This window comes from Budorcas taxicolor, chromosome 16 (assembly GCF_023091745.1).
Source record: "Budorcas taxicolor isolate Tak-1 chromosome 16, Takin1.1, whole genome shotgun sequence".
Lineage (NCBI taxonomy): Eukaryota > Metazoa > Chordata > Mammalia > Artiodactyla > Bovidae > Budorcas > Budorcas taxicolor.
This window is the reverse complement of record NC_068925.1, coordinates 8,397,958-8,418,569: the sequence shown is the minus strand read 5'-3', so window position 1 is coordinate 8,418,569 and position 20,612 is coordinate 8,397,958. Positions and strand designations below refer to the sequence as shown.

The 20,612-nt window shown below is 35.2% G+C and overlaps 1 protein-coding gene across 1 annotated transcript in view; it reads right to left on the bottom strand.

Moving 5' to 3' along the window:
• Window positions 1-1,563: 1,563 nt before the first annotated feature.
• The window catches only part of KCNT2 (potassium sodium-activated channel subfamily T member 2), a 436,616-nt gene continuing 417,567 nt past the window's right edge, over window positions 1,564-20,612 (bottom strand). Inside the window, exons 27-28 of the mRNA XM_052653896.1 lie at window positions 8,164-8,248; window positions 1,564-1,675 (exon numbers count right to left, since the gene is read on the bottom strand). Coding sequence (XP_052509856.1) covers window positions 1,564-1,675; window positions 8,164-8,248 — 197 coding nt within the window. The remainder of the gene's footprint in view (window positions 1,676-8,163; window positions 8,249-20,612) is intronic.

Here is a 20,612-nt window from a genome sequence, read left to right as displayed (position 1 = left end):
TTATTTTCTTTTCAGTTTATCTGCTTCTTTGTGTAAATAAATGATACCACATCTCTTTCTAGTTTTAAATGTTCTACCTTCTGTTGAATTAAAATTCAAAGTAAAATTCAGAAAAAAAATTTGGAGCAAAAATATCTTTAAATTTTTTCAGTATTTCTTTCATGGGAATGACAACACATTCCAACTACCTTGCAAACTAAGCTCTGTATTTTTCAACCTGTTTCTGAAGGGGACTAATGCAACATAGGTAAGAGTGCTGGAGTCACCAACGGCCACCTTTTCTTTTATAACTGCCCAATTCTGTATGGTCTGCATTCAATGCAAATGGCAAAAACTACCTTCTCTTTTTGGCCACGCCACACAGCTTGCAGGATCTTAGTTCTCTGACCAGAATTAGAACCCAGGCCCTTGGCAGTGAAAGCACAGAGGCCTAACCACTAGACCACCAGGGAATTCCCCCAAGCTTCCTATCTTTATTTTGTGTTTTCCACACAATGTTCAAGTACAGTTACATTAGATAAAAATTTTGATATAGCATTTTTTGGAATATGATTAATGCTAAAAGCATAAAGGAGGACTTCTAATGTTTTAAATTCTTTGTATTTTATCAAAAGCATAATTATGTTTCTTTTAAAGTATCTTTCTATTGAAACATACTGTATAGATATATAAAAAATGTTAAAGCTCAAGATTTTAATGAAAATCTTTACTTAATATTTCAGTTTCAACTCTTGGAGTAAACTTAAATTGACAAATGTGTTTCAAGTATTTTCCCTATGTTAGGTATTCTCTTAGGAGAACAATATGTTAGGAGAACGATACATATTTGCTTTTATACTTTTCTTGGCATACAATGTGTGTCAAACATAAAGTGAGGGAAATTTCACGTAGTTAGTATTTATTTTTGTTTGTTTTGATTTCTTCAGAGTAATAAAACATGCTATCAACATGGCAAATTCTAAAATGGATATCATATCATATGAAAAGGCAAGAAAAAGGTTAAAAAGACTGAAGGATTCATATTCTAAAGCAAACTATGATTCTTACACAGATGTCAGCCACATAAATTTGTTTATCTGTGTAGAGAAGACTAGACACAGTATGATGAGCTGTTTATAGAACAGCAATGTAATAGGACACATTTAATTTTAAGAGGAGCAACCATCTTCTATGTCCACTGGGATGCACCAAATATAGTTAGATTTCTAGTTTACTTTCATAAAGCCTTAATACTTTTTAAAAAATTGGCTTCTACAGTTTGCATCATTGTCAAACAAGGAAACATCAGGTTTAAATTTTTGTGTTCTGATTTAGGTTTTCAAAACCATTCCATTGATGTCTTTCCGATATTCATAGGAGGAGTACCAACAAGCAGTACTTCAAGTTTCAAAATACTCTATACTTCCAGGAGAATAGATTTTTTTAAATATGAGAGAATTGGATATATTCCAATCTAGTTTAGTTCATGCCAGCAATGCTTTTTCTTTCCTAAGATCTAAAGTTGTTTCAAGCAACATCCTTGGAGGGAAAAAAAAAAAAAACCAGTTTATTATTTTCTTTTTATCAAAGCTGAGTTTCCTCTCGAGAGTCCTGAACCATGGTGTTGCAGATGCTGTTTTTTCGACTGGGTTCACTGTTGGGTAGGTAAGCCAGTGGATCCGGTCGGATTAAGTATCTAATAAAAGAAAACAAAGTAAATGACTGCAGTAGCAACTAAAGGCAAAGCTCATTCACCCTGACACTTTAGACTGTTACTTAAAGTTTATTTGTTTAGTGTTTACGGTTATCAAAACTTGTCTCTATATAATGTTGGTGGAAGGACTTGCTGTTTATTTGGTCTGTAAATTTTGCAGGGCTTGTATTATTTCTATACCTAAAAACATGAAGATGAATATGGATGAATGGTGAATCATCATCATTCAATTACAATCCATCACCACGTTCACCTTGTCAAACATTTGTGTTTTATTCTAGTATTTTGTCGATCTATTTGTTTTTCTTTTGAACTTTTTCTTTTGTATTGTGGTATAGGCGATTAACAACATTGTAATAGTCTCAAGTGAACAAAAAAGGGACTCAGTCATACATGTACATGTATCTATTCTCCCCCAAACCCAGCTGCCACCCAGGCTGCCGCGTAACATTGAGCAGTTCCACGTGCTATACACTAGGTCCTTGTCGGTTATCCATTTTAAATATATTGGTTTATTATTCTTTACTTTGGCTATTTTTCTATCAAGGAGACCTAAATTCTAGCCATGATTATATCAGTTGATTGTTCTTAGTTTTATCATTCATAACTATTAATAATTTGATCAAATTATTTCTATAGTCTTTTAATTTAAATATTCTATGATTCTAAAAAATTAATGATTTCAGAAATGCTATGAAGAACATTATGCATAGATAATATTTTAAATTAATTAACCTAAAAATCAGGTTATGCCATATTAAGCAATTGGACCAAAAATTATCCTTAATTCACTGTATTAATAAATAGGTAAATGTTCATCTGCCAAATTCACAAATTTCAATGTTAGAATTTGCTTCAAGCAGCATGGTTTACTTCAGACTGCCTAATGATATGAGTGTCTGTTTCTTGAGCTTCTCTAGACTACAAGCTGGATCTGGGGATATGAAAAGCCATACTCTCTGAGCCCTGCAGAGGATTTAATTTATGAAGCAGATAAAAGGATGAAAAAGAAATTCCAAACACCACAGAAAGATGACAAGAACAGGGGACAATGAGGGAATGTTTTATTGAGGGGGTTAGGTTGATGTCACTCCAGGTAGAAGTGGAGTGGAAATGGGACTGAGAAAAAAGTTCCATCCCAGGGATGACCTTGGCATGTTCAGAAAATGAGTTTGACTTCAGAGGACTGGTTAGACCAGGAAAGGACAGGAGATGAATTCACAAAAGAACCTAGAAAGATGCTAATGAAGGACTTTCAGCTTCAGGATAAGTTTCCATTTCTGTTCTAGAGGCAGGGGGAAGCCATGAGCACTTGGAATTGAGAGGTGGAAAGTGAATACATGTAACACAGCTCCTAAAAGGTTTTGTTCAGATGCAAATGCAATGAGCATTTCATCACTTTGTAATAATGTTAGGAGTCACATAAATAAATGGAGAAACTAACTTAAAAGGGGAACTACAATGAAGATTTGTACTTCTCTTAAAGACCAAAAGGAAGATATTCATAAATATGTCCTTTAATTTGGACATATTTATGAATATTGGATCATAGATGTTCTCTGCTTTATTGACAAAGGCCAAAGCCTTTGACTGTGTGGATCACAATAAACTGTGAAAACTCTTAAAGAGACGGGAATACAGGATCACCTGACCTGTCTTCTGAGAAATCCGTATGAAGGTCAAGAAACAATAGTTAGAACTGAGTATGGAATAATGGACTGGTTCCAAATTGGGGAAGGAGTACACCAAGGCTGCATATTGTCACCCTGCTTATTTAACTTCTATGCAGAGTACATCATGTGAAATGCCAGACTGGATGAAGCACAGCTGGAATCAAGATTGCTGGGAGAAATGTCAACAACCTCAGATAAGCAGATGACACCACGTTTATGGCAGAAAGTGAAGAGGAATTAAAAAACCTCTTGATGAAGGTGAAAGAGGAGAGTGAAAAAGCTGGCTTAAAATTCAACATTCAAAAAACAAAGATCATGGTATCCGGTCCCATGACTTCATGGCAAATAGATGGGGAAACAATGGAAACAGTGAGAGGCTTTATTTTCTTGGGCTCCAAAATCACTGCAGATGGTGACTGCAGCCATGAAATTAAAAGACGCTTCCTCCTTGGAAGAAAAGCTATGATGAACTTAGCATATTAAACACCAATACAGTATACTAACGCATATATATGGAATTTAGAAAGATGGTAATGATAACCCTGTATGCGAGACAGCAAAAGAGACACAGATGTATAGAACAGTCTTTTGGACCCTGTGGGAGAAGGAGTGGGTGGGATGATTTGGGAGAATCGCATTGAAACATGTATAATATCATATAAGAAATGAATTGCCAGTCCAGGTTTGAGGCAAGATACAGGATGCTTGGGGCTGGTGCACTGGGATGACCCAGAGGGATGATACGGGGAAGGAGGAGGGAGAGGGGTTCAGGATGAGGAACATGTGTATACGCGTGGTGGATTCATATTGATGTATGGCAAAACCAATACAATATTGTAAAGTAATTAGCCTCCAATTAAAATAAATAAATTTAAAGTTAATAAAAAAAAAGCAAAGACATTACTTTGCCAGCACAGGTCTGTATAGTCAAAGCTACGGTTTTTTCCAGTAGTCATGTGTGGATGTGAGTGTTAGACCATAAAGAAGGCTGGGCATTGAAGAATTGATGCTTTTGAACTGTGGTGTCGGATAAGACTCTTGAAATTCCCTTGGACTGGAAGGGGATTAAACCAGTCAATCCTAGAGGAAATCAGTCCAACTATTCATTGGAAGGACTGATGCTGAAGCTCAAACTTCAATACTTTGGCCACCTGTTGTGAAGAACTGACTCATTGGAAAAGACCCTGATGCTGGGGAAGATTAAAGGCAGGAGGAGAAGGGGCTTACAGATGATTAGATGGTTGGATGGCATCACCAACTCGATGGACATGAGCTTGAGCAAGCTCCAGGAGTTGGTGATGGACAGGAAAGCCTGGTATGTTGCAGTCCATGGAGTCACAAAGATTCGGGCAGGACTGAGCAACTGAACTGAACTGATGTCCTTTAATGAAAATGAGAAGAGCAATTTAAAGCACTGTAGTCTATTTTCTTCTCTCAAATGAAAGTTGAAATTCACGTACTTGGATCTATTGACTGGATGTTGTTATCCATGGGCTTGCTTTATAATTCCTATGAATATCGGTAGCATGGTAGATCAATGAAAAAAACTAAAAATGCCCATTAACCTTTTTATCACCATATCATCTAGTGATTTATGGTTCTTTGAATCAAATTAATGTTGTGCCTTCAATTAAAATGAACTTTTGAATGTGGTTCTTTAGAAAACCATAAAAAGTTTGGGTATAATCTGTTATCCCTTAAATGCATTGATTTAGCTGCAAGAGTCCCCTTCCATATTATAATCACTACTAAACTTATGAGTCTAATAAAACATAAATTTCTTGAATGTGTTTTTTGTACGTCTTGTTGTGGTAGCTTTTTTTTTTTTTTGCTCCAGTTATACTAAAATTTAATTATCTCAATGCCCAAAATACAGAGCATGGCAAAGGAGTCTTTTTTTTAATAGTAGTCAATTTGATGTTTTAGCTTAAAACTAATACAAATAATAGTATCTAAAAGGCAGAAAATCCCATGCCTATTTTTCCTATATATATTGTAACATCCATATTTTATTTTTATGTTTGAGTTTTAAAAAGTTTCAGGAATTATTTTGAGTTACAAAATCTATTTGATAGAAGGCTAGGTACATATACTCAGAAGGTTAACATGATCTTACAATTTCATGAAATATAATCATGGAAAATAATCATATTAGTCTCAAAAAACTTATGACTTGTTATCGTACGATCAATTTAAAATATATATATAATTGAAACTTTGAAAAAGAAGCATACAAAAGTTGGGACTACAAGGCCAGACTGGATAACTAATAAAAATTGCCTGATTTTATGGGTCACAGGAGGAAAGATATGTGTAAATACGGACACAAGAAAAACAACAGTTTTATCACATTTTAATTATATACGAAGTGCAGTCTCCAGAATGCACAGTTGAAAGCCAGGTGCATCACAAATAAGATATTTTCATCTAACTTAAAGTGCTCCATAAATTCATCACCACCCCTGGATATAAATTTTGACAGCTGCCTTAAGACAATTAGCAGCTGGAATTATCATCATCTGATTCCTCAAAGTTCTAATATTTTAACTATCAGATGGCAAAAAGAGAAAAAAAAAACATTATTATGTTTTTTGCTAGTTGTATCTTTGATGCCTTGTATAAAATCTTTTCACACTATTTTGGGTCAGAGTTACTCCTGCTGATATTATTTTTCTGAGAAGTTTCTGAAGCACATTCATCTTTTGGCCCTAAAACTGAGTAGTAACTCAATAGGCCAACATTCATTCTTCTACTTTTTCTTCTTTAAGTATCTTATCTTTAAAAACTAATTTTTTTAAGTTTCATTCATTTAGAAGATGAAAAAAATAACTAATTTCTACGTAGAACTAGCTTCTTTCCAAAGCTCAGCATTATATCCCCGTAAGCTTTCTAGACATTTCCATCAGTGCATTGAACAATGTACTGAAACCCCAGCTGCTCATCTCTCTCTTCCTCACCCAAAGACTGCTCTTTTCTGCTTGGAAAAGTGCCTCACCATCCTGACTTGTTTCAGTTAAAGAGTAATTTTTTTTTTTTTTTTTTGCAACCTCATAGATTCTAACTCTTAAAACCATGCGAGAGCCATTATTTTCCAATTCCCAGAACAATAAACAAGTCTTAAACTTTGCCTTCATAAATTTATTCCATAGGCTTTTGCTTTTACAGCCCTCATCCAGATGTTGACAGAATCTTTTCTCTATCCTGCCAATCAATTCCATTGCTTCCTAGACAGCTCTTTCAGAAAAAAAAAAGAACCCTTTCAATCCCAGCTGAAATCTCCCAGAAAACTGGCAACATCTACAAGTAGGCTTCTAACTGCTAGCATATTATTAATACCAACTTTAGTTCTAAACCACTTGGCATGGATCCACTTTATGCTCTGCCTCACAGAATGTCCTCACACTTCCTAGTCACTGGCCTTATTGCTTATTTTCCTGGTTATAGACACACACACTTCCTGTGGACCTAACACCCACCAATTCTTTTGAATCTTTGGCATTGGTTTTATGTCACTAATACAATCTGGAGTTAACTACCTTGTGTAAGCAGGACTTGGTCTAGAAAATCCTTAGAACCATGGATCTTGGGAGCAGCTTCTCATAAGGAATTTCTCTCCTAGGCTTACATCAACAGCTGTCAAAATGACTTCTAAAATTTTGCTGCTTTCTTGCTCATATAACCAAATGCTCTTATTACCTAGAAGACTGAGTATAAATTCTTTATTTTCTAATCTAAGGTCCTTCCAAAGTCAGGCTTAATATGTTTCCAATACTGCAAAGAACTGATTCATTTGAAAAGACCCTAATGCTGGGAAAGATTGAAGGCAGGAGGGGAAAGAGATGACAGAGGATGAGATGGTTGGATGGCATCATCGACTAAATATACATGAGTTTGAGTAGGCTCTAGGAGTTGGTGATGGACAGGGAAGTCTGCGTGCTGCAGTCCATGGGGTCGCAAAGAGTTGGACACAACTGAACTGAACTGAACTAAATCGATATTCGGTTTAACTAGTTATTAGCAATGCAAATGCTAACAATACAAAGCTTTTACTCTGGTCACACTAGGCTCTGTAGTATTGCCAGTTGGCACATACTATATGATGCCCAGGTACTGCCTTTTCTCAAGCCATCTCCCTGTTCTGGAATGTTCTCTCCTCTCTACCTGTACAAATCCTATCTACCCTAAGAGTCTAGTTCAAGTCCTCCATCATTATAATCAGAGTAACTCACAATAATGCCTTCTTTTCTGAGTTTAGAAAAACACTATCTCATTTAATCCATGCTTAACTCATGTGACAAAGTCATGCTATATAGACCACACTTTTAAAGCAGCACTTTAACACTTTTATTAACATGCATAATACAAATTACTACCATAGACCCTTTCCTAATAAAGACTTTGACCAATTTTACCTTGGCTTTGAAAGGTCTAAGGGATTTAGAATTAGCTAGTGTGGTATAGTTTAGGTTTTCCTTTGAGCTTCTTTCTTTTTTTTCATTTCACAGATTTTCTATCATTTGTCCAAATGTATACTTGCTCAATATATTGAAAACAAAATTCAAGCTGTTTTCTATACCTCTACCATCCTATGATGCTTTTGTATAGTACGACACACAGCAATACACAATGCAGTGCACAAAATGCATTTGTTTATTGAACACCAAAATTAGACTTCGATTTTCTAAGTATTTATATCACAAGAACATTATGGGGTTTTATGGGGGAATAAAAATATAAAAATAAATAAATTTGTGGTTTTCTGAAAACACAGGCCTTATGTGAGATATATCAACTTACACAACATCATTCAGCTCCAGTCTGGTGTCTGGAGATGGGTTTATCAGGATGTAGGAGAGGGTATTTTGATGATCATTCATTTCATCTAGAAGATAAATCAATGCCAAGTTAGTTATACCACTTACAGAAAATTATGGGAATTATTGCAGAGCATCTCACCTTCAAACCACATAGCTGTCAATAATAAGTTGCTATAGTTTCCCCACAGCATGACTGTTTATATAACTTTGACTATTTTCAAATTACTGTCACTGGAAATATCTGACAGGCACTCATTTTTTGTTACAATAGATGTTTCAAAAATACAGTATCTAATTCTGTTCACAACAACAGTCACACACTACCTTGTAAGCTATTACGCTAATGCTTTTTGTAACTCGAAGTCTTACTAATATAGAAATGGCTACACAGGATGTTTACTAGATTTGCTATGCTTTAATAATTATAAAAAATTGTGGTTATAGACAACGTGTACCCCAATGTTCATTGCAGCACTGTTTATAATAGCCAGGACATGGAAGCAACCTAGATGTCCATCAGCAGATGAATGGATAAGAAAGCCATGGTACATATACACTATGGAGTATTACTCAGCCAATAAAAAGAATATATTTGAATCAGTTCTAATGAGGTGGATGAAACTGGAGCCTATTATACACAGTGAAGTGGGCCAGAAAGAAAAACACCAATACAGAATACTAATACATATATATGGAATTTAGAAAGATGGTAATGATAACCCTGTATACGAGACAGCAAAAGAGACACAGATGTATAGAATAGTCTTTTGGACTCTGTGGGAGAGGGAGAGGGTGGGATGATTTGGGAGAATGGCATTGAAACATGTATAATATCATATAAGAAACGAATCGCCAGTCCAGGTTTGATGCAGGATACAGGATGCTTGGGGCTGGTGCACTGGGATGACCCAGAGGGATGGTACGGAGAGGGAGGTGGGAGGGGGGTTCAGGATGGGGAACACATGTATACCCGTGGAGGATTCATATTGATGTATGGCAAAACCAACACAATATTGTAAGGTAGTTAGCCTCCAATTAAAATAAGTAAATTTAAATTAAAAAAAAAAAGAAAAATTAACTGTATAGGTCTTCCTCCAAAAAAAAAAAAAAATTGCGGTTATAGATTCCCATCCCAGACAGGAACACTGATATGGAAAATAGTGTGAAAAAAATCATCTAATGACATTGTGTTTTAAAAAACACAACAGATATGTATCTAAATAGCATGAAAACCCTAAGTATATTTGACTTCCTTACATAATATGTCTGATATAAAACATGGTATTCTGGAAGAATGCAGAGTTCTGTGGATCAGATTCAACTGGAAGTTTCCACGGGAGTGTGCCACTGGATCATTTGCTTTTTCTCTGAAACAATTCATATTCTAAAAACAAACAGCTGTGCCCTCTAAGTTTTGTCAATTCACTCTGAAGACATCATCAGACTTCACCTTTGGAGAGTTGACTTGACATTGGAAAGGAAAATAAAACAGCTTTGGGACTGAGGTTTTATAGTTTCCAAGGCTACTAGAAGGTGTAAATACAGAGGCTTGCAGATACATAGTCAATAAATATTAATCCTCCTAAGGGTAAAGATTTTAAGCTGGAAGGGCACTGTTTCAAAACCTGCTCTAGAGCCACAGTCCTCTCCAGCTACTTCAGTTAAGATAAGGTTGGCTCCTAAAAATGGTACTAAAATTTCCAGTTTCATCCAGAAATCTAAAACTATATTTCATACCAATAGGGATACATCAACATGAAAATAACTGCATAAAATTAAAGATGATTTTTAGGCCAATGCAGATGATTCTAATAATTTTCTACACTGGAAAATATATATTATTTTCATAAAATAATATCTACCATGATGTGCTTCTAACTAGAAACCTGTCACTGGACTGTGAAAGATAGTATTTTCAGTTATGATCTTTCAAGTTGATATGCAAATGTGACATTTTTAAGTCTATAAATGAAAATTCTTATCTTACAAGGAAGTTAGACTGCAATATAATTGAAGTCTCCAGTAAATTTGCCAGTAAAATTATTATAATCATGAGATTATCAAATTAATATTCAAATAAAGGAATATACTCAATTGCATAACCCCAAGGCAGACACAAGGGATTGTATCCTGCCATGGGGATAAGGTTACAATTCAGATTAAAAATTAACAAGTGTAAGCATATTTATGTACCAAATATTGAATGTAACATGCTCATACTAAAAATCACTTGTTGTTTATCTGAAATTCAAATTTAACTAGACATACTATATTTCTTTTGGCTAAATCTGCCAATCATACTAGGGGGTGTGTGGTTACGGCTAATTCAAAATGCTGGAGCTTGGAATTCCAATGAGTATATAACAAGCTTACTCCAAATAAGGTTCGATTTCACCTCAAAGCATATTGTACTGGCAGGAGATTACCAGAATCCTTTTTTTATACAGAAAGCAAGTTTGACGTATGCATTCTTCTTGAAAAATTTCTCCTGTGTATGAGTTTTCACATAGGCTAAACAAAATAGCAGCAGCTAATACTGCATCCTGGAGACTGAAGCGTGACGCCCTGAAACGTAGCAGGTCATTAGAAAATCTCCACCTCATTTGGTTCTCAACTACCATTTAGTTGATAACCTGAAAAAGTAAAATAAATAAATTTCTGTACAAATTCCAAAAGGTTTTGGAAAGACCTTATTTATTTAGTTTCATTTTAATTGTTGAATATACTACTTTAAGAGTGCTTCAGCGGTAAGGAACCCATCTGTCCACGCAGGAGACAGTCAGAAGATCCCCTAGGGGAGGGAATGGCGACCCAATCCAGTATTCTTGCCTGGGAAATCCCATGGACAGGGGAGCCTGGAGGGCTACAGTCCAGTCCATGGGGGTCACAAAGAGTCAGACACGACTCAACAACTGAGCACGCATACTACTTTAAGCTTAAAAGTACTTCACCTGAAGAAATATCTGACATTGAAGAAAAATGTATTGAACATATTATCTGATTAAAAAATAAGTATGGTTTTCAATTTTGCTGCCATCCTCTAGTACCCCCAAATGACTTACAGGAGGCATTTTTATCATTAGTTGATGATCATAATTTAGCACAGGATTTTCGTTATTTTGTTCTCCAGTTTGCTCATTTAATAATGTTAACTAGGCATGACTGTGCTTCCCTGGTGGCTCAGATGGTAAAGAATCTGCCTGTAATGTGAGAAACTTAGGTTCAGTCCCTGGGTTGAGAAGATCCTCCGGAGAAGCGAATGGTTACCCACTCCAGTATTCTCACCTGGAGAATTCCATGGACAGAGGAGCCTGGCGGGGTACAGTCCATGGGGTCGCAAAGAGACACAACTGAGCGAATTTCACTTTCACTTTCAGGTATGATTCAGTTCAGTTCAGTCGCTCAGTCGTGTCCGACTCTTTGTGACTCCATGAATTGCAGCACGCCAGGCCTCCCTGTCCATCACCAACTCCCGAGTTCACTCAGACTCACGTCCATCGCGTCAGTGATGCCATCCAGCCATCTCATCCTCTGTCGTCCCCTTCTCCTCCTGCCCCCAATCCCTCCCAGCATCAGAGTCTTTTCCAATGAGTCAACTCTTCGCATCAGGTGGCCAAAGTACTGCAGTTTCAGCTTTAGCATCATTCCTTCCAAAGAAATCCCAGGGCTGATCTCCTTCAGAATGGACTGGTTGGATCTCCTTGCAGTCCAAGGGACTCTCAAGAGTCTTCTCCAACACCACAGTTCAAAAGCATCAATTCTTCGGCGCTCAGCCTTCTTCGCAGTCCAACTCTCACATGCATACATGACCACAGGGAAAACCATAGCCTTGACTAGACGGACCTTAGTTGGCAAAGTAATGTCTCTGCTTTTGAATATATTATCTAGGCAGGTATGATTAGTCACAAATAATCCTAAATCTGGAGACAACAATGAACAAGACAGGCCAAGTCTACACATTCACCTATAACAAGTTAGCTGTAAACTTTCTATATGATTTTAAGCATATTATTTGAGTTATCTTAGGATATTAATATCCTGTTGAAATTCACTAATTCCAAATGCACATGCAATGAGTTTTGACACTGCATAGAATAGTGCAAGTTCTACCATAATTATGACACAGAACATTTCTATAATGACAAAAAGTTCCCTCCTGATCTTTTGCAGTTAATTCCTTCCTTGCATGCCCCATCCTTAGAATCACTGATTTCTAGAAACATTCACTCTCCAAGGATCTTACAGTGTGTTTCTGTAAGGCTTTATTTCCCCTGCGTGAAATCATTTTGTTAAGTATCCAAGCTGTTGCATGGATCTACTTTTTTTAAATTTTTTATTTTTACTTTATTTTACTTTACAATACTGTATTGGTTTTGCCATACATTGACATGAATCCACCACGGGTGTATATTAATGCAGTCATTCAAGTTTTCCTTAGAATTGTGGTTACATAAAATATAATTATATGCTTTTATTTTTAATCTATTTCTTTCTTTACATTTTAAGTGTTTCTTTTAGACAACATAAAGCTGGGTATTGCTTTTTTTAATCCCGTCTGATGACTTCTGCCTCTTAATTGAAATGTTTGAAAAGTGAAAGTGAAGTCTCTCAGTTGTGTCTGACTTTTTGCAACCCTGTGGACTGTAGCCTACAAGGCTCCTCCATCCATGGGATTCTCCAGGCAAGAATACTGCAGTGGGTTGCCATTTCCTTGTCCTGGGCATCTTCTCGACCTGGGGATCAAACTCAGGTCTCCTGCATTGGAGGCAGACATTTTAACCTCTGAGCCACCAGGGAAGATAGTTGAAATGTTTAATCCATTTATATGTAATATAAATATTAATATGGTGGCTGCCACGTGCATATCTTTGATACCCTGTGGACCGCAGCACGACAGGCTTCCCTGGTATGAAGTATCAATATAGTAGGATTTAAATCTACCGTCTTGCAGTTGTATTTCACTTGTTCCAGATGTTCTTTGTGCCTCTTTCTTTTTTCTCTGCCTTCTTTGGATTAATTGAGGTTTTACACAGTTCTTCTTATAATCAGTCTGTTTTATTTGAAACATTGGTTATCAGTTATATCTCTTTGGTTTTCCTTTTTTGTAGCTTGTCTAGGTCATTAGTTGGCAATTGCTTTTAAAAGAACCAAATAGTTAATATTTCAGACTTTTCAGGCCATATGAGCTCTGCTGTACTTAAACTTTTTCAACTGGAAAGTGGAGGCAGCCATAGAAAATGCAAATATCAGTAAGAATGATTGCTTTTATTTTTTCCAGAAACTGGCATGCTACCATTTCCTGTCCCTTGCTCTAAAGCTTAAATACACAGCTTTAATTTTTCAGTGTCTACTCTTAAATAGCACATCACTTTACATGTAATTTTACAGACTTGCGTGTGTGCTAAGTCACTCCAGTCATGTCTGACTTTTCGCACCCCTATGAACTGTGCCTTCAGGCTCCTCTGTCCATGTGATTCTCCAGGCAAGTGTACTGGAGTGAGTTGCGTGCACTCCTCCAGGGGATCTTCCCCAACCAGGGATTGAACCAATATCTCTTACGTCTCCTGCATTAGCACTCAGGTTCTTTACCAATAGCACCAACTGGGAAGCCCTTAACAACTTTACTATATTCTATTTCTTCCTTATTATTTATTATTGCCACACATTTTGCTTCTATATATATATTATAAACCTTACAATGTTTGTCATAAATGGTGAATTACTTTTGAACAAAATTTTAAAAATAGAAATGCATCTTTTACATTTGCCCATATGCTTATTTTGTTTAGATCTAAATTTCCACTGGCATTATTTTTCTTCTATTTAAGAATTTCTTTCAACAATTTCTTTCATCCTGAGAGCTGTTGTTGACAAATTTTCTCAGCTTTTGTTTTTTAAAACTGTCCTTATTTGCTTTTAGTTCAGAAAGATATTTTTACTATGTATGGTGTATTAGGTAGACTATTTTTTTAAGTACTAGAAACAAGTTTCTCAGTTGTGATTTGGTTTGAGAAGTTTCTGACTGAAGGTGTCTACTGTCCTTATGTTTGGCTCTTCCTTAGGAAATGTCTTTTTGCTCCTTTTGAGGTATTTTATCATTGACTTCCAGCATTTTTTTAATATTGTGTCTTGGCATTATTTTATTTGTTATATTTATATTCCTTGACCTTCACTGAGCTTCTGAGATCTTGAATAGAGTTCCCACCAAATTTGGACAAAAAATGTTGATCATTAGTTCTTCAAATATCCACTCTCTTCCTCCTGTTACTCCAATTATGAAATTACTCTATATTATACCACGTGCAGCTAGCACCACTTTTTCAAGGCTTTTGCTTTTCCTTTTTTTCTCTATTCTGCATTTTGGATAGTCTATTGCTATGGCTTTATGTTCACTGATGTTTTTATTCTGCAATAGTTATTTTTATGTAAATCCCATGCAATACACATTTTAATTGGAAAATATATATTTTTCCAAGTAAAATATGGAAAAGTAAAGTATTACAAATACTAACCTATACGAGCTTCATGTCTTCAATTTTTCTCCTTATCATTCTGTTTTCATCTACCATGTTGAACATATAGATCATATCATATTATAATAACTATCTCAACATTCATATTTTATGAATCTGTTTCTGTTGACTGATTTTTTTTTTCTGCTGGTACTGGTCATATTTTCTTGTTTGGGGTCCATTTACATGACTTACAGCCTGTAAAAGGCGTAAATCATTTGTTAACCTTTTCTCGGGTAACAAATTATATGCCGATTTTTCCCAACACCTGTACACTATTGGTTTATCTTTTTCTAGTTGTTTAAATTGAGGCTATAAACAATCATCATAATTGGAAACTTCTTCTTGCTGTTTCAATGCATTTAGAAAGCTCATTTTTGCTCTCATTGACTATTTATACAAACCGATAATAAAATGCTGAACTCATAAGATGTTGAAAGTAAAATGTTCATTCAACTAATTAAATTTTTTCTCAATGACAAAAATATTTTATTTTATTCAAATGTCCACATTTCTCTTAGACATATGCCAAAGCACAATATTTGATTTCCAGGTGTAAGGATAAAATACATCTATTATTAAGTGCAATTAAGGTAACTGTGGAGTTAAATTATGTAAAAATATTGACATCATTGAGAAGTTAATGCTCTGGGAAGGTTATGATACAACTCCATGAAACAAAACTTTACAGTTTTACTTTAGGGAGATATGGAAAATTCATTGCAGAAATAATTGCGTTTATCATAAATCATTATCAGCTCAGCAGTTACCTCTTTTGAAAGCTTCATTACTTTATCTATTAAAGAAACCGCTGAGTTTGTTTCTTTCTATTAACATTCCATATACAGAATGAGATTAACATAAAACCCCAGGTTTCATCCTCCTGTGTCTGCCTCCTTGTGAGAATGGGTCAGTTCCGGAAATACAGAATAACATAAAATCATCTACTTTCTGGAAATCTATACTGGCAGTATAATGATTGCACATATCAATACTATTTTACTCATACTGTGAAATGGTGAATTATATATTTCAAAAAACAGTAAAACTTCAGTATTTGTCAGTTTCTTTTGAAATAAAAAATTATGATTGAAGTCATTATAGTGATCTCAGATACTTATATTATTCCTCCCATGTGCTAAATGTTATAAAATATTTTAGAAGAATATCTAACTTTGGTGCCTTTCCCTCTTTGGTAATGTTTCAGGACAAATTTATAACCTTTTACTAGAAAATGTACTTGACCTATTGATTAGAATTTGGGGGAATTTTTAATGAAAACACATGAAAATGATCAACGATTTATAAGAGAGTCTGAAAGTAGAAGTTGATGATATTATTATTACTATTACTGCTACCACCACCACAATATATATCTTAGGTTTGGGTGGGAATAACAATTCTTTCTTATTGATTTTGCCTGTTTCTATCCCATACAGAAGAGAATAACTAAGAATTAAAGTCACCATGTTAACTATAAAACCAGCTCTTGCTTAATCTGTTCATTATTTCAGGCAAATTATAAACTTATTTAACAAAGAAACTAAGGCTTCCTGATGGGTGTAATGAAAGCTACGTCTAACCAGTAGTTACCTCTGTCACTTAAAAAGATTTATTTTTTTCCCCCATTGACGTTCCTTTGTTTACTAACAATATGAACAAAGGGATCCATGTCAAAATCGGAACCTGCAGCACTGGTCATACCAGGGACACTTACTTGCCAATTTATAATGGCAAATACATTTATATAATATATAAACTATATAATTATATATATATGTAATATATAACTATATATAAAATATATAAATATCAAATATTTATAAAGTGTGTGTCATTTTGATAGTTAAGAATATTTCAAAAGTTATTGAGAATAATTTTAGTGAGTATCAGAGCCAAATAAATTGTTGAAGAATGATGCCAGTAAGTTTTTAAAATTATATTGAAGATATTTTCCAAAAAAATCAATAAAAGACAAGCAGAACTTATAGGTCATCATATTAGTTAATTTCTCAAGACATGCAGGTTCTCATTTTGTCTCCCAATCCCTTGAGACCAGATGTGTTCCACTAGTAAAGTTTTTAGATTTAGGGTACATAATGTATTTCATGTAATAGTCTCAGTTGGGTCTGAAGCAGCAAGGTTCATATTTCTGCAGCAAACATATGCATATTCACAATAAATTTGATCAAAGATCCAAATAGTTTCAAGCAGTTTGGATCAACTTCTGTGGTTAAACAAGTTTTGGTGTTGAACCTACTTAAAAATTCAGTATCCAGAAATTTTGGATTTTAAAAGTACCGGTGAGAGATTATATACCTGTAATGGCACCCCACTCCAGTACTCTTGCCTGGAAAATCCCATGGACGGAGGAGCCTGGAGGGTTGCAGTCCATGGGGTCGCTAGGAGTCGGACACGACTGAGCAACTTCCCTTTCACTTTTCACTTTCATGCATTGGAGAAGGAAATGGCAACCCACTCCAGTGTTTTTGCCTGGAGAATCCCACGGATGAGGGAGCCTGGTGGGCTGCCGTTTATGGGGTTGCACAGAGTTGGATACGACTGAAGCGACTTAGCAGCAGCAATCTAACTAATGTCCTTTGGAGAATAGGTATATGTTTATCTTAGACAACAACATGCACAAGCATTTACATTATTTCAACCTAACCTGTAGAGACAGGCTATATCAGGAAATATTAAAAATTTATCCTCTGGTTTTAAAGAATTACCTTTCTTTGGGAATTGAATATGATAAAAAAAAATAAGTGAGCGATAATCTGTGCCTTCAGGAAGCAAGGTTAGTTGTCAAAAGTTAACAATTTAGTGACCTTTTAGATTTTAAGCATTTCTCAGTGTTTCTTTATTATTTCCTATTATTTGAGATATAATTTTTTCTTTAAACAGTATAAAAATAACATTTCTAATGTATCATTTATGAAGCAGCATTGTTCTGCAAATTTGGTCATTTTTTCAGAAAGAGAAAGAAGATCTGGGAAAGGATACTGCTGAAGACAGATGAAGGAAAGTAAGAATCCTTTCTATCTGATAGTGTCTCAGCAAAGGGGCAGAGAAGAAGTGAACTGAGGGTAAACATGAGGTGATGATGCAAAGACATGGGATGTAATTAGTAGATAAAAGAAAACACAAGAGACAAATTGAGGAGTAAGGAATGTGTGTGCACATGTACGTGCACATGTGTTTGTTTTAGGATTAAGGGAAGGAGGCATGGTTTCCTCAGAAGAGGAACTAAGAGAATAGAAAGGGGGAAATATGACATATTAGGGGAGGGCAGTTAGATGATAGGATTTGGATATGAAAGAACTAGGAAGAAGGAGGACTAAAAGCAGAAGGAAATAATCCTTTCTTTTCATCTGAAACAAACAAGGTAATTATAAAATTAATTCAGAAGAATAGCTAAATATAGTTAGGCAAATACTGACAAAGAAGAGTGAAATGTCCCTAGCCCTACCAGATATGAAAATACACTATAAAGACTGCAATTAAAACAGTGGGTGATTTTTGTCAGAACAGGCAGACAGACCACTGTCACATGATAGAAAGTCTAGAAATAGACACAATAACATGTATGAATTTGAGGTCTGCTAAAAGCAGGATCTAAAAATCAGTGGAATGGGGTGTGCATTTTAGTAAATGGTATCACATAATTAAGGGCTTCCCTAATGTGGGAGATCTGAGTTTGATCCCTGAGTCAGGAAGATCCCCTGGAGGAGGGCAGGGCAACCCACTCCAGTATTCTTGCCTGGAGAATCTCCATGGACAGAGGAGCCTGGTGGGCTACAGCCATGAGGTCACAAAGAGTCGGACACAACTGAGCGACTAAGCACAGCACAGCACATTATATAACTCAACGTGGAAAATTATCTTAGAAAATACACAAGTGTGTTCCCTTGCCTACCAAATATACCAGGATGAGTTCCAAATAGATCATATGTTTGAATGCAAAGGGTGAAACCAAATAAGTGATGAAAAACATAAGAGAATTCCCCTCTAAATTAGAAGAGAGAAAGTTTCTTTTGATCTACTCAAAATAGACCAATAATAATGGGAACAATTTAAAACTTAGATTAAAATATTAAATAACAGAAGTATAGAAAAAAACTAGGCTGAGAAAGAAATATCTGCAATTATTGGCCACAGTTCTAATTTACCCAATGTGTGTGTGTGTGTGTGTGTGTGTGTGTGTGTGTGAGTGCTCAGTTGCTCAATTGTGTCCTACACTTCGCGACACTATGGATCGTGGCCCACCAGGTTACTCTGTCCATGGGATTTCCCAGGCAAGAAACGAGTGGGTTGCTTGTCTCCTATTCCAGGGGATCTCCCTGATCCAGCGATGGAACCTGCATCTCTTGTGTCTCCTGCACTGGCAGGTCGATTCTTTAACCACTGCGCCACCTCTAAATTATTAAAAACAGAAATAAATCCATAAAATTGGCTAGAAATGAAAACAATTCACTGAAAAAGACTCTTAATCACATGAAAAGATGCTATACCTTATTATAATGAGAAGGCACACTGAGATACCACTTAAATAATCTATTAGAATCGAAAAACACATAAAAGTCTAACGACTTTCTGTTGGCAAGATTTTGGGAAAATAGTCTTACATACTTTGCTAGTATAAATATAAAATCATACACATTTAAGGATGAAAAATTTTCTAATAGCAAAATTATATATATTTAATCTCTAATCCAATAATCTCGCTTTTAGATATCCATCCCAAAGGTACACTGGGAAAAAATACAAAAAGACGTATGCATATGCCTATTTATTGCAAGACTCTTTGTAATTAGAAAAGGCATGAAGGACTTGTTTAATAGACTATTATACCTCTATACAATGAAGCACTAGACAGCTGCAAAAAGAAATAAAAACTATTTCTATATTCTACTAAATCAGTGATCTCCAGGATATACCATTAAATGGAAGGAGCAATGTGGGAAAAAGAAAAAGGAACATATCATGCTTCCAACTACATTTTAAAGTTTATATTTATACATGGAAGAATATACCATAAAGTTAAAAAAAAAGTTACTCATGAGGAAAGAAGGAGATTGTGTAGAAGTGATGGGGAGTGATGTTAAATTTTTTTGAGTATAACTTGTATGAAATATTTGGCTTTGAATTGTGCACAAAGTTTGCATCACTAAAAACAAAAAACAAAAAAAAGTCAAATTTTAGGAAAATAAATTCTTAAACCTTGAAAACAGAAATAAGTCTAACTTGATATCCAACTGATGGTATAACTACAGCAAGAAGAACTTTTCCAAGACTTGGAATTATTTTAATAAACATTCCTTTGGGTTAGCCTATAAGGAGTACATTAAAAATTCATGCTTTGGCAATTATAGTGTTAAGACTAGCACTGTATTATTATTCTGAGACTGTTTTATGTAAATTGTGAAAAAGCAATATGAATTTTATAATTCCATCATTTCTATTGTTGCTGATGAGCATTAATATTGGCATAGCAGAAAGTACAGCTACAGGATAGAAAAAGTTAAATAAAAACCCATTAGCCTGCATTGTAATTGTAATTTCTTGATGAACTGGTGAAATTATTTATCTGTCTAGCTATCTATTTTCTGCCTAATCTTTTAGCTTTCCCCAACAAACTTAGAAAAAGTGACAAACGCAGCAAAGTGAGTATCTCTAAAATTTGATTAGCATTTTGAGTGATCCTGGGAGAGATGACTTAATTTAGGTGGGGAGCATTTAGTCCTACAGAGAGCAAGGCAAGTCTATGACATATGGTTGACGTCATGACAAAAAGACTCAGGAAGCTATCTGAAGAGGCTTCCACTGGTCAATTTTAGAATATGATGAATAATTAATAACATGCATATAAAAACATAAAATAAATTTATATCTAGGAGTTCATAATTGTAACAAAAAA